The sequence below is a fragment of the Fundulus heteroclitus genome, unplaced genomic scaffold (assembly GCF_011125445.2).
Source record: "Fundulus heteroclitus isolate FHET01 unplaced genomic scaffold, MU-UCD_Fhet_4.1 scaffold_345, whole genome shotgun sequence".
In the NCBI taxonomy this organism is placed as follows: Eukaryota; Metazoa; Chordata; class Actinopteri; order Cyprinodontiformes; family Fundulidae; genus Fundulus; species Fundulus heteroclitus.
This window is the reverse complement of record NW_023396755.1, coordinates 31,074-44,806: the sequence shown is the minus strand read 5'-3', so window position 1 is coordinate 44,806 and position 13,733 is coordinate 31,074. Positions and strand designations below refer to the sequence as shown.

The 13,733-nt window shown below is 39.2% G+C and overlaps 1 protein-coding gene across 1 annotated transcript; it reads right to left on the bottom strand.

Annotated features, from left to right (window-relative positions):
* Nucleotides 1-6,514: 6,514 nt before the first annotated feature.
* gal3st3 (galactose-3-O-sulfotransferase 3) lies at nucleotides 6,515-13,523 on the bottom strand. Its single transcript, XM_036130349.1, has 2 exons — nucleotides 13,233-13,523; nucleotides 6,515-12,509 (listed from the first exon to the last, which is right to left on the bottom strand). The coding sequence occupies exons 1-2, from the start codon at nucleotides 13,316-13,318 to the stop codon at nucleotides 11,240-11,242; spliced, it is 1,356 nt and encodes a 451-aa protein (XP_035986242.1). The 5' UTR covers nucleotides 13,319-13,523; the 3' UTR covers nucleotides 6,515-11,239.
* Between the last annotated feature and the right edge of the window lie 210 nt (nucleotides 13,524-13,733).

Genomic DNA, 13,733 nt, shown 5'->3' with positions numbered 1-13,733 from the left:
ACTATTTGTTGTTGTCATCCACTGATCAAAGAATCAGTGGTTGCGTGTAATCATGCCGTGAGAACTGCAGGAGATAAATCTGATAGCACATGGTCTGCAGCAAGGAAAAACACCCCTGGTAGAACGTGATGAGCTCCTGATAAGCAAATTTAGAAACACAAGTCATTCGCAACATAGCTGTGCCACTAATACAGGTGGTTGAGCTGCCAAAAAATGTTCTCAGGTAGGAGTAGCACTACTTCAACGTGTTTTTACTCAAGTAAAAGTAAAAAGCTGCCAACCATGAAATTGCTTGAGTAAAAAAGTATGTGGTAATCATAGCATCTGATATAATATTTAAAAATGATGAAATAGGACAGACAAAAATACGTTTTGTAAAAATTCTGTTATATTAAAGACTAAAATAAAAATATACAAAAACAATTACAAAAATAACAAACCAATACCTACAGAAGGTAATATAAATGTGTATGGTTGAACAGTGCAAAAATCTTCCGGTGGCAATATCTATTGTTTACTTCATGTTTACTTAATGACCAAATGGCTCAATGAGCTCAGCAGACAGGAAATAACATTAAAATATTAAAGTTTGTGCACAAACAAAAAGTCTCACTACAACATAAACTGAAGGTGTGTCTCTCTGGTGTATGTTTAGTTCAAACAGGTCTGATCTTTATTGAGTGACATTGCAGACGGTGGGTCGAGTAGCCAGAAATTTTACTCAAGAGTAGCAATATTTTTTAATACTATCACTCAGAAATACTTTAGATTATTTACATCACAAAAACAACTATCACGGTGGACCAAGCCCAGAAAGCAATTTTATATTTAGGTTAAAATATGTTTTTGAGAATGAGCCAATAAAGAGTACGGTATTGTGTTTCAAATGTAAAAAAATAAATAAAATAAAATAAATAAAAATACATGAAACTTTAGAGGTACAAGACAAAGGCGGGAAAGAAATGCTATAAAAAAAAAACAAATTTAAAACATCTATTATACAGACAACACACTATACTGTAGTATTGTGCATAATTAAGCTGTCTAAAATAATCATAAATTAAAAAATTCACCATCATAGGAAAATATATTTTTATTTTCAAAAATAAAGACAGAAACTCACATGATAACAGGCTCTTGTTTGAAACCCAGGTGCGATCAAAGTGAACTAAGTCACTTCTTGGGATGACGATGCTCTGTGCACTGACATCCCAATGCCCATGCTGAACCTGAGAAACCCGTTCTACTAAAGACATCAACATTAATTTGGGAGACAGAGATTCTTATGTGATGTCATTAGTTTCCATTTTGATTATTATGTAAGATGAAATAAATGTTTTGCAGATATTGAGCAGAAAGAGAGATTTTTTTATGATAGTCTTATGACTTTGGACTTAATAATAATAATGTTAACAGATCATTTACATTTATTTACATTTAATTTACTAAAACCTTTTCGGTGGTGTGGTGGTGGTGCGTGTGTGTGGTTTAGTTGCTTTGAACTGAGCAATAAGACAGAACGGAGTTACCTTAAACACACGGCCACCAGGGTGCTGCTTAGAGCACAGAACAACCACAGCCCTGCTTTTTACTGCCAGAGCTGAGGTAGACCCGAGAGATTTATGCCTGCGAGTACGATCGCAGCATGAATATGGAACATGGATTTGTGGTCCGCACGGGAAGTTAAATGCTAGTGTTTCGATTTGCAAGAGGTAATGCTTGGTATGTGTGAACTTACACCATTGGTGTGTACCCACAAAACTTGGCAGCATAAGGTTTTGGCATATTTCTGAAAAACAAAGAATAACGTGTGATTGTGAAACTGTTTTGATGGATGCTAAAGAGAAAATCAGAACCCTATATGTATACAAAACGTAAATATTGTTATATTTTTTCATGTGTGTGAGATTTATAGATATTTGTGGTTTGAAATAGGCCATACTTTCGGTGTAACCAGAAGCACTGCAGATAAATAGGATTTTTACACTGATGCATCATCCACAGAAATTAGCTTTGGTGGTATTTGCAAAAGGTTTTTGAAGACAATTATATCCTAACATTTATTTGTCATGTTATTAAAACTTTGAGAGCAAGAGAGCCCATGACAACATGGCCATTTGTGAGACGCAACCACACAGCAGAGCAGGAAAAACAGAAACACCGTTCTTCTGAATCCCCGTCAGTCACAGACATGTCCAGAAAATAATCTACGAATACGGTGCCTTTGAGACGTGTTCTTTTGTTACATTCCAACCAGTTATTTTAATGTTTTTCATGTCATTTTATGTGCTGGATCTGTACAAAATACAAGTCGGAACAGGGAAATGAGAAACAGCGGCCAGGAGTAGTTCCACAGGGGCACCGGCCCCTGTTGGCCCCAAAATGCCCATGAGGGTGGTTTTATAAAAAACTATCCAAAACTTTGATGTTCCCCCAGAGCACCATCAAATACATCATCTTCAAACAAAAGCGAATGGTACAACAAAAAAAAACCTGCCAAGAGAGGGCGCTCACCAAAGCTCAAAAGCCACTTGGGTGACTCCCTGTATTTGTGGAGGAAGGTGCTCTGGTCAGAGGAGACTAAACAGAACTTTTAGTCTCACAAACCCAACACACCCCATCACCTCCAGAGCACTATGCCCACAGTGAAACATGGTGGTGGCAGCATCATGCTGTGGGGATGTTTTTCCAGCAGCAGTGACTGGGAAACATGTCTGAGTCGAGTTAAGGTTGGACAGTGCTAAATACAGGATATTAGCACAGTCTTAACTTATTAGCAATGCTTCATTGCACAGTTCTGTATATGAAGGTTTACAAATACTGAATTTACTACCTGCAGAATTTACTGCAGGCATGAATGTCTCATCAAAGAAGCGTTGAGTGATTAATTCATGCAACGCAGTGAGTCATATCGTTTAAAAAAGGACAGACTTTCAGAACTCGGTACGAGCCTTAGCAGACCCTAAAGACTATTTCTGCACATAACAGCCTGATATCGAATTACATGCTTTGTTATGGACGGCACTGCATTTATCTTGCCCCGCAATCTGAGATATTTTCCTGGATTTTAATAAGATTGCATCATTTTCTGGTTGTCAGATCCACCCAGTGATATCCCCATAGAACGACGCGCCCCCAGGGTAATAAAAGAAAAGCAGGCAGACTAGGATAGATGACAGATTGGCTCAGATCTGAGGAAATGTCTGAAACTCTGGTGGTTAGAGGTATGCTTTGCTTTTACCTCATCTCTTCACCACCAAGAGCAAAACAAACAGTTAATCTTACTGTTGACAGTAATTGGTCTATTTTCAGGGATCTTAACCCACCCTACAACATTCCTAATACTAATTCGTAATTCTGTATTTCTTGGCATAAAAAAGGAACAGTGTTTGATATTAAATTGTGATAGATGTGCATGGGAGCATGGGAGGTTATGAAAAAATATTTTTATAATAAAAATGTAATCTCAGCAAAGCATTCACAACATCCATTACCAAAACAGTTTTGTTGCTGTTATTTTCCCACAGGGTTTCAGTTTTTTTTAAGTAGACTTGAAAAGACAGAGGACAGCTCGGAGAGGAACCTTTATTGTTCTGGTGATAGTAATCGAAATGCAGTAAACCATTAAATTTTGGGCTGGGATAAAAGCAGTCTGGCACAAAGCACGTCAACTAGTCTTCCTATTCTCTGCAGCAAGTGGCATTGATTCAACTGCATATGTATAAAAGGCATAGAAAACATACAGAAACTGACAAGCAAAGTTATATTTTTGGCTGATGATTGGGAGCGCCCCATTACTAATGTCACCCTGGAAAACTGCCGTATTGCCCAAATCAGACTGGGACACAAAATGAATCGCCTCTTTTAGATCCCAAACAGCTTATTCATTTTATGTCTGTTTTGTAGTTCAGTAGATTTTGATCATCAGTCATTGTTTTTGTGGTCCTTGTGTATTCCTTTGTTTTTTTTTTTTGTTTTTTTGTTATGGCCATTTTGGTCAATTCACTCCTTCACTATTTTTGTTGGGAGGGATGAGATGGATTTAAAAAGTACAAAATATCTATTTTGGTACCTTTTAAATCCATCTCATCCCTCCCAACAAACCCTTTCACACTCACATACTTAAAAACATAGCCATTCTGAGTGACCACTCAAAGCGCTTTATACTATAGCCACACTCACCCAGCCGCGCTCAAAAACACGCACATGTTCGTACAACAATACTCAGACATCTAGGCAACTTGAGGTAGCTTCTTTTTTCTTGTTCAGTTGCCTTAGTTTTTCCTGAAATGCAACAGAGATGATTCTGATTATTGCACCTTCTAAGAGCACAAAACCTTACATTTACACAAAATAAATATAAAAACCCACCCAGTGAAACTTGTGTTATTTTACTTTCTGCTTTATGTATTTTTACAGTGACAGCCTCCTCTGTTTGCGAGACCGTTTTGCTACGGCCATTTGTAAACAGAAGTTAATTACAATTTTGTCTTTGTAGCAGCGAGCTTCACTTGAAATGATTACTTGAAATGGTGTCAATGGCTTAACTGAACAAAGATTCAATTGAATACTTACCTGTGAATGCATACTTATTCACAAAAGAACACTCCTGGTAAATTTCCCAGCAACTCCCTCTTTAATAAACCCGGTTGGCAACGTGCCCAGAGCTGCAAAAACTTGTCAGAGTAGTTGGTCATGAGGAGGAAGAAAATTAACTATGACCCAAAAATACCATGTGATTAAAAGCAATATTCTGAGGAGTTTTTGAAATGTATTTATCATTTTTGTCTTAAAGTGACAGTACACTCAAAAATCACCCATCCAGAAATAGAACCAAGGAAACTTGCATGTTATACTACATTTATTTCTGTTGAGAGTTTCATTAATATTTGCCAAGATCTTGTAAGGATGATGGGAAACTATTCACCAGCACATCCCAAAGTCTCTCTGATGGCCAATCCACACGTGAAAATGCCTAATGTTCCTTGAAACACTCTTGTACGATTCAACCCTGATGCATCTCGGTATTGTCATCTTAGAATATCCTTGTGCCTTCATGGAAGAAGGTTGCTGATGCCATAACATGGTGATTCGGAGTATTCAGGTAGTCAGCTGAACTCATTCTTTAAGCACATAACCCTGCTGAACTTCTTACCCTCTTATCTCTACACACTGGAATAGAATAAATCTGAAAAGAATTAGGTGCCTTTTCACGCACTGTTTGCGAACATATGGTTTCTACTGTTCATGTTAATTTAATACTAATGACGGTCATTCCTTAGAGGAAAAATGAGCAATATCTCCAAAACAAACAAACAAGCATAATAACCAACAATAATAATTGCTGAACAGTTGTGCAGTTTTCATTGGAGCCTCATGAGGGTTGATAATGTGCGGGTTTGAGTCTGCTCAGAGGAGAGGAAAATAACCAAAAAGAAAGAATAAAGTGTTTCTCAGCAATTCACCAATGTCAGTCTTCGTCCTTGTTTTTCCCGAGAAATAAATCACCCAAAAAGGAGGAAAACAGCTGCTCTTATTTTTGTTAAAAACAAGCATTATTGTTAGTTTTCTGCTGATCAGACTCAGGGATAGGGGATGTGGTGCTTTTTCTGCCGTGTGTTTTCCACCATCGTTTCAATGTGATTTTTAATGCCACTCTCAGCATACTCACAAAAATCTGGTCTGTGTGCGAATATTTGCCAAAAGCCCATGGGCGGCCATAACAGGTCAGGAAATTTAGATCACACAGCCTTCATAGTTGAACGAATGGTAAAGCCAAGTGGGAGCACTGAATTCAACCTAAGGTGCTACAGATAAGTATGTTTTCGTTCTTTTTATCGGCAACTGAGACTTTTTATCAAAAACTGGGATCCTCTAAAAAAAAGGGTAAAACTTTAAGTGAAAATTGGCAAATGGAATTTAATCGTGCTTTTATCTGGTTTGCTATTCTTCCTCTTCTGTCTGTTTCTACACTGTAATTATGTCACTAATACGATCACGGTAATTTCTCTTCAAACGTCACGGCAGCAGAAATGCGGCAGAAGAGTGATGAAGAAAGGAGTCTGAAGGACCTCCTAAGAACAGGCACAGCCATGGCAACAGCTGACCTACAACATGCTGTTAAATGGCAACCCAGGGTCATGACTGCTTCAGCCTCATTCAAATCAAACAGACTGCTGGGTTTTTGTTTTCTTTTTTTTTTTTTACTTCCCGTGAAGTAATTTGTTCCAAGATCTTAGTCAGTGCCATGCAGAATGGAGGTAATTTCAAAGAGAGAAATTATGGGCCGAATTGCACCGAGGCTTCGGGGAAACAGAAAGCGTTTTGAAAGCGGCTGTTAAGTGGCAATTGTTATTATGTGGTTTGGACTGCCGCTGTTGAAGGGTGTGTGTGTGTGTGTGTGTGTGTGTGCCGAGGTTTGATATGCGGAATGATTCAAGTCGCCGCGTTTCGGAATAAATCTGCATGGGAAAGGACGTTTTTCAGTCGAAAGAAATTCTCTCCACAAATGAGGTGAAATCGTTCAAACTTTATTCATTACATTCACAATCCATCATCACAGAGCTTTGAGGCCCAACGTTCTGATTGTCTCCTGATTTTTTTTTTCATCCTTCCTTTTCCGAGCCCCTTTATTCATCCACAATTTTTGACCCAAGCAGAAAAAAAAAATAACTTAATTTACAGATAAATCCTAAAAAAAAACAGTAAATGGAGAAAAACAGTGCTCAGGTTAAAGTGAAAATGAAGGGCACGGTCCGCAAACTGAGATGTTTTCTAAAACCCTTCAGTTCTAAACTTTTATCCACCTTCATATGCATTTCTTATATTACCAAACAAACATTTTCTGGTGTAGACAATTCATGTTAAAAAAAAAAAAAAAAAGTAAGAACTAAAAAAAAATAAAATAAAAATAAAAATGAACTTGATGGGAATTGGAGCAGCTGATGTGAATATAAGGTTTTGGTGTAGCAAATTTTTTTTATAGTGCCTTTCACATCTTTAAATAACAGAGGGCACTTTAGACACGGCGGCCTGACCATTACTGAAATTCACCCACAAAAAAGCAGGGCAGCAAATGCCTCTTATAATCAAAAGAGCACTCACAGCAAATCACTGTCTGGGAGAAATATTGCATTAAGGAATAGGTGAGATGGAAAAGAAGCAGATACGTTATTAATCTATATCGCAGTTAGACAGAATAAGAAGAAATATTTCCACATATCTGCTTTGGTCCGGTTTGGTTAAATTCATCACTATATAAATTATACAGATGACAGCAAATCTGATTCAGTAGTTTCAGCAGTAAACCCTTAAATAAACACAAAATAAAAGTACCAAAACTTCACCTTTTTGTACAAAACGGGAAGCACCCACAATGATCAAAACTACTTTTATTACACAATATGCAATAAAAAAATCTACCAGGAAAACCAAAATAAAACTGCAAAAATAGTTTTTCAAATGGTAACTGTACCTTTCCCAGAGCCAGTACACATTAAATGACATAGCTGGCTTCACACTAATCCTTTTGTAAATTGACAACTTTCACATCTCAGATCTGTTCGGGCTTTAAGCTCACAATTGTTTTTTTTTAATTTTCTTGTCTAAAATTAAAGCATGGAATAAAGGGGAGAGTGTGTGTGTTATACGCACATAATTTATTACGTGTTTTTCTTTAGGTCTCAGTTTAAGGTTGTTCTACAACAGATTCAAGTATATAACATATATAAATACATCTTGTTGTGTACTTGGAGTCTCTAGGAATGCGAAAAAGTTTAATATAGTCTCTCCAGGTGCTTCGTAGATATCTTCATATTCTGATCGGGTCGTATTTGATTGTTATAATTATCATAATGATCTAATCTGTTCGGTTTTCTCTATTCTCTGTTACGTTTTTTGAACAATAACGTCAGAGTATTTGATGTTGAGCTGCCAAACAAGGTCATTAACTTCCGGCTAACTAATTTTGGGTAGCCACACATTTTATTTTTTGCTGCAATTTTGTAGTTCAAGCTCAAGGATGCCAAAACTACAAGTGGTTAAGTTAAAAAGGTTTGGTCGTTGTGTGTATTAACCCAAACAATCCATTACACCGTCGCCCTACAAAAATAGCCAAATGGGGTGAAGAGGAACACTCTGCAACCTGGAGGGGGGTGAAGCGCCGCCTTTGGATTTAAAGAGACGGCACCAAAACAAGTTGCTTTCAGACAAACCGCAGAACTGGGGTAAAAGAGGAGCTGTGGAGCTACAATAACGACAAATGCAGACCAAGGCAATGCACTTCCACTTTACATAGCCCACAACTGAGTGATTTGAACATGTTTCAAGAACAGGAAATCACCATTAGCTGCAAGCCGCTTTCAAAGATAATTAATAATTTATGCATTTTCAAACAAATATCATTTCAGTACCTATGTGAAAATGAGCTGATCCTAAAATGCATCTTTGGTGGGATTTGTTCAAATAAAGCCGACCCAGCCTCATCCTGTTATTACAGTGTTATGCACCTCCAAGAATTACAACACATTTCTTTCTCAAATGTAAAATGACTTTGAATAAAAACAGGAAAACAAATATATTTTCAGTGTATTTTAAAGACTTTAAAGCTGAGGTCTTCTAGTATATTGAAGCTCGGTTTGAAATACCCACACCCTCTTCGAGATTTAATTTACAATGCTTCATTCATGTCCATGTAACTGTGTGTGTGCTTTTCTTTTTGTATGCTATGGTACAATAGACTCAAACAAAAAGCAATATTGGGTGATCGAGCACACTGGCGCTTCAGAAGTGACCTTTGTTGCTGTACACCGTGTCAAATGTGTAGAAAATGAATATTTCATATTGCTGCCATATGTCTTATTCCTCCTGCACTGCCTGAGGTTTGCAGTAGACATGATGATAATGAGATGGAAATGCAACCTTTCCTTGCCACAAATGATAGGTGAAAATACAGCACAGCACTAGGGATATTAAATCCCAGATAATAAATAAGACATATTGTAGCTTTAACAAACTTGCACAGAACATGTTTTTGCAACGTTTACATAGGATCCGACCAGTGTGGTAGTTTGCCAAAATACTTGTTGAGTGACGGATGTATTTCAGCTTGTTTTCCAGCTGCATTGCATTTCTTCATATTTAAATGTGTGACCCTTCCTTATGCCATTCTTCATTTGAGCCCAAAACTATTCATACCAACAAGTTTTTTGTGACTGAAAGTGAAATAAATGTTTTGGAGCGGCCTAACCAGAGTCCCAACTTGAATCTGATTCAACTCTTTAGATGAAGCTAAAGATTAGGGTGATGGCAAGGTGGCCTTCCAACCTCAAAGACTTTGGAGAACATCACAGAAGAGAAATAGCCAAAATACCAGCAGAAACTTGTAAAAAGCTGGTCAGCAAGGGTTTGACTACTGTATTGTCAGAAAAACACTTTTCATACTTCATAGGAGTATGAATAATTTTGGGCTTGGCTTTAGTTTCCATTCTAGATTTGGTGACTGCATCATTGACTTACATTGTTTAGAAAGAAAACACTCACAGACACATTAAAAAACACCAAAATGGCTCAAAGCTGGTTTTGTGGTTGTACATATTACCCCTTATTTTCTTCACAATCATGTTTGCCATTGTGACATGCACATACACACACATACACACACACACACACACAAACATACACACACAGACTCCCTATTCAGACAGCTGTTGCTGCTCTTTCAACATGAGGCATCGTGAGTCATTCCCTCACTCACATGTGCAGCGCTTACATTTTCTCAAAAACAAAATCATCATAACTTAGCTTTCAAGACACATATTCAATTACCATACCACAATGTAATTACAGTTTAAATAAGAGCAGAAATTAGTTCTAATGAACAAGGGTTTACAGTTCCTCATCCCAGCAGGTTCAGCCTGCCTTAGTGGGCTTTGAGCTTACTTTCGCTCTAGATTTACACGTCTAAATTTCAAGTTCAGTTCGGAACGAGCAGTTCTCCATTGACCAAGCATGCCCCTAATGAAAATGTGCAGGTATGTAACCTTAGAGCATTTGCCATAGGAGGTGCCGTGGGAAGAGATGATTAAATATTCAAACCCTGCGACCCAGAGTCCTTGCGTCTTTGTCCTGTGCCATTGCCATATAGATTTCATGTGGAGCAAAGAAGTTCTGGCATGATTATTGAATCCATTCCCTTACTATCTAAAGACCATGAATGTTATCGCGATAACAGCCATGTTTAAACGTTAGTCTCCACTGATGAAACCTTGTCTTCCACAGGACGTGTTAGGAAGACAAGACGGCCAACAGCAGTTAGAGCAGAAGCAGAAATGGGCAGCATAACACCAAGATGTTGGCGCTTCTGTGTAGATGGACAGTATAACAGCAAGAGTGGATGGCTATGACATGGAGCAAGAGCATACCACGGGGTAACAAGAGAAGTCATAGGCTAGGGAGGAACAGGTTTTACACCATATATAAGCTCGTTCTCTATGGGAGTCGTAGAAATAATAGGTGGCCAAAATTTAGAATCTCCAAACATTGTTAGACCCTCCCTTCGTGCAACGCCAATCAGACCTGTTCCCTCTGCTGTCTTAGGTTTCAGACTGTGCAAAGGAGAAGAAAAGTTAGGGAGGAGAACTCAGCGTGGGTCTTTGGAGGCCAGTCAGCTGATCCATGAGTGTCATTGTGTGTCTGAACGTCTTAAAGTAGCGTGTATGCTAATTAGAAAGCAAGGAAACCAGAGCTCCAGAAAGGGAAAATAACGCTAAGTAATATGATACTGAAACAGTCCAACTTACACAAAGCACACTCTGTGCCTTACAACAGAGATTATATCACTAGCTTGTCACTGGTTTCAGGACTAACATCAATTGATTTCCTTCAAACAGCCACTTTCACATAAAACCTGCTGCAGCCGGCTGTTGTCAGCAGAGAGTCTAGCTCCAGGTTAGTCCGCCCTGTTTTTTTTCCCGTTTCCCATCACTTTTGCTGCTCCTTACACCAAAGGGAGGAGGGAAATATGGTTAAAGTCCAGATGATGTTAACCTTTTCTTCTTTAATCATTATAAGAAGGATAGAGAGAAGGAGAGAAGAGGAGACCCTATTCACTTTGCTTTCTAAAGTACAATTTTGGTTCCCAAAGCGGTTTATTGTCTGAGTGTCACTTGTTTAGAATCAGGATGAGTAGAAGGGTGCAGTCTAATGGGCACTAATAAGATATTCACGTTTCACTTGAGGATTAAAGCCCTAGCTTTGTAGTTCCTTCACTCTGCTTTGGGGTGGATCTGGACTCTGTTCCTGAGGCAGCGCTCTGAACAACAGAAGGTGCTGGCGGGTTGCGATGGACCTGAGAATGCCGAGGCAGGGTTGTGCGGATGTGCTGTTGGAGGGTGTGTGACTTCTGCGGAGGTCGATTCTGATAATTTCGACGGTGTCGAAGGGACTGCGAATGAAGAAGGATGCGAGTGTATGAGATCTCTGGCATTATGTACTTGAGGCAGTGCTCCTGCGCCTCTTGGCTTAAATTAACAGGGAGGTCATAGCCGACGATGTCAACTTTGTCGCTGGGCTGCCATGGACGGAGATCCTTGTTTTTGATCTCTGCAGCTGCACGTGGAAGTGGCGTTTTCCCACCAAAACAACTTCTCATCAGCCTCTCTTGGGCCTGACGAAGAAGTTGGACCTCTTTCGCCACAGAGTCTAGACCCAATTCTGACAGTTTGACCCAAAATGAAGCATTAAAGTAGTCATAAAGGTAAGCGTCTATGGAATTCCAGGCACGGATCTTTTCAGGAAGTCCCGGAGACAGTCTCTTCTTGGAACTTTCCGTTCGCATATTTAGCTTGACATACAGGATGTCCTCCAAATCCCAAGAAAGAAGATGGCGAAGAAGAATAAGCGATTCATCGAAGTACTCAGAAATCATCACTAGGGAGAACACTTTCTCAACCTCTGCAACAAAGTTTTTTACATAAGACAAGTCTTTTAGTGGATGATCTTTGTCTCCACCCAAGTCAAACGTCAAGGTGTTACGAGCATACATGGACTCTGTCTCTTCTGGCCGGTAGTAACGTAAGGGCTCTGCCAAAAAAGCTTCCAAAGAGCCATTCGGGACCCTCCTGAAGCTCATACAGTGTCGGCTGTAGTACGTAAACAAGGATTCAAACATGGAGGCTGGCTCTCTCAGGATTGTAATATATATTGTATCATTTGGCATGAGGCGCTGCAATGCGGTCTTATTAAAACGCATGTGGTTGGTGATCAGGTTTGGTCGCAGCGTGTGCAGATGGACGAAGTGAGAGGAGAAGGAACGTGGATAGCAGAACTGATGGCCACACGCTTGCACTGGCAATGCCACCGTCAAGTTGTTGCGCTCGGCAAAACGAAACAGGATGTTCTGCATGGTGGTGCTGGCTGTCTTGTGGGTCTTCAGGAAGACAATGTTGGTGTGTTTAGGCTTTGTGCCTGTGGACTGGTGAGAGTAGCTAGAGTGGAAGGCCTCCATGTTCCTAAAGAAGAAGAGAATGCAATTAATTTTAAGTTTTTCTAGCTGCAAAACAGGGAGTTTCCCCAAAAAAACTGATGAGGTTGGAGGTATAATTTCACAATAACCGGATAGAAAAATAGACAAGCCAAAGCAAAAATTTGGATTACACTAGCCTAATAATAAAAAAGATAAACAGAACTATTCAGCCAGAAAGTACTGCTTAGAGGTTGAGGAACTCAGCATTCACCTTTTCACCAAATACTTATATAAAACAATAAAGAACAAATATAAGAATTAGGATAGTCACTTGTTTCTCTATACCAGAAAATATACAAAAATGTGTGTGTGTGTGTGTGTGTGTGTGCTCCTGTTTAAGCATCAGAGTGAGGACCCTTCTTCTGATTTCACCATCAAAATGAGGACCGTTTGTACCAAAGTGAGGACATTTTGGTGGTCCTCACTTTGTAGTTAGCTAATGGTAAGGTTTAGGTCCAAGGTGTGAATTGAGTTAAGTCAAGGTTAGGGTTAGGTATGCACTGGCAATTGTTAGGTTTAGGGTTATTGTCAGGCTTGGGGCATAGAAAGGGTTGAAAATGACTGAAAATCAATGGAAGTCACTGGGAGTCAACACATGGTCTTCACTACATAAAGCAGGACGAGAATGTGTGTTGGTGTGAGTGTGTGTGTGTGTGCATTGCTTTGTTTTTTGTTTTTTGACAAATTGTGGGCTTGCTTCAGTTCTCACCAGGTGAAGTGGCCCCCATGGTGCAGCAGAAGACTAACAGTGCAGATGACTGTGAGGACCAGAAATGTCTTCTTCTGCCACTTCATTTGGACTGTGGAAGAAAGAGAGGCACAATCAGACAATCTGCAACAATACAAAGCAAAGGGAGTGCAGGGGAGAGGTGAACGTTAGATAAGTAGAGGCGATAATGAGGCTAACAACATGGCAAGAATGAGGAGTGAGGCTTAGAAAGAAAACAGGACTGAAAAGAAAAGAGGAAATGAGACGAGAAAAAAAACAGGTGAGAGATATAGACCCTTAATTTAGCATTTGTTTAGCAGGATCCATTAGCAGAAAAATTATGTGAATAGACTTTCGTCACTCAGCATTAATATACTGAATTATACAATCATTACATCCCAAAGTATTAATTGTCACATTTAATGTCTCAACCTCTGGGCTGTTTTTGGTCAAATGCATGAGGTTCAAAGTCCAAACCACTCCCCGCGGCGTCTCATGTGC

Coding starts and splice junctions, on each gene's coding strand:
- gal3st3 (XM_036130349.1), bottom strand. CDS start 13,318: ATGAAGTGGCAGAAGAAGACATTTCTGGTCCTCACAGTCATCTGCACT. Junction 12,510..13,232: donor CATGGGGGCCACTTCACCTG/GTGAGAACTGAA, acceptor CTTCTTCTTTAG/GAACATGGAGGCCTTCCACT.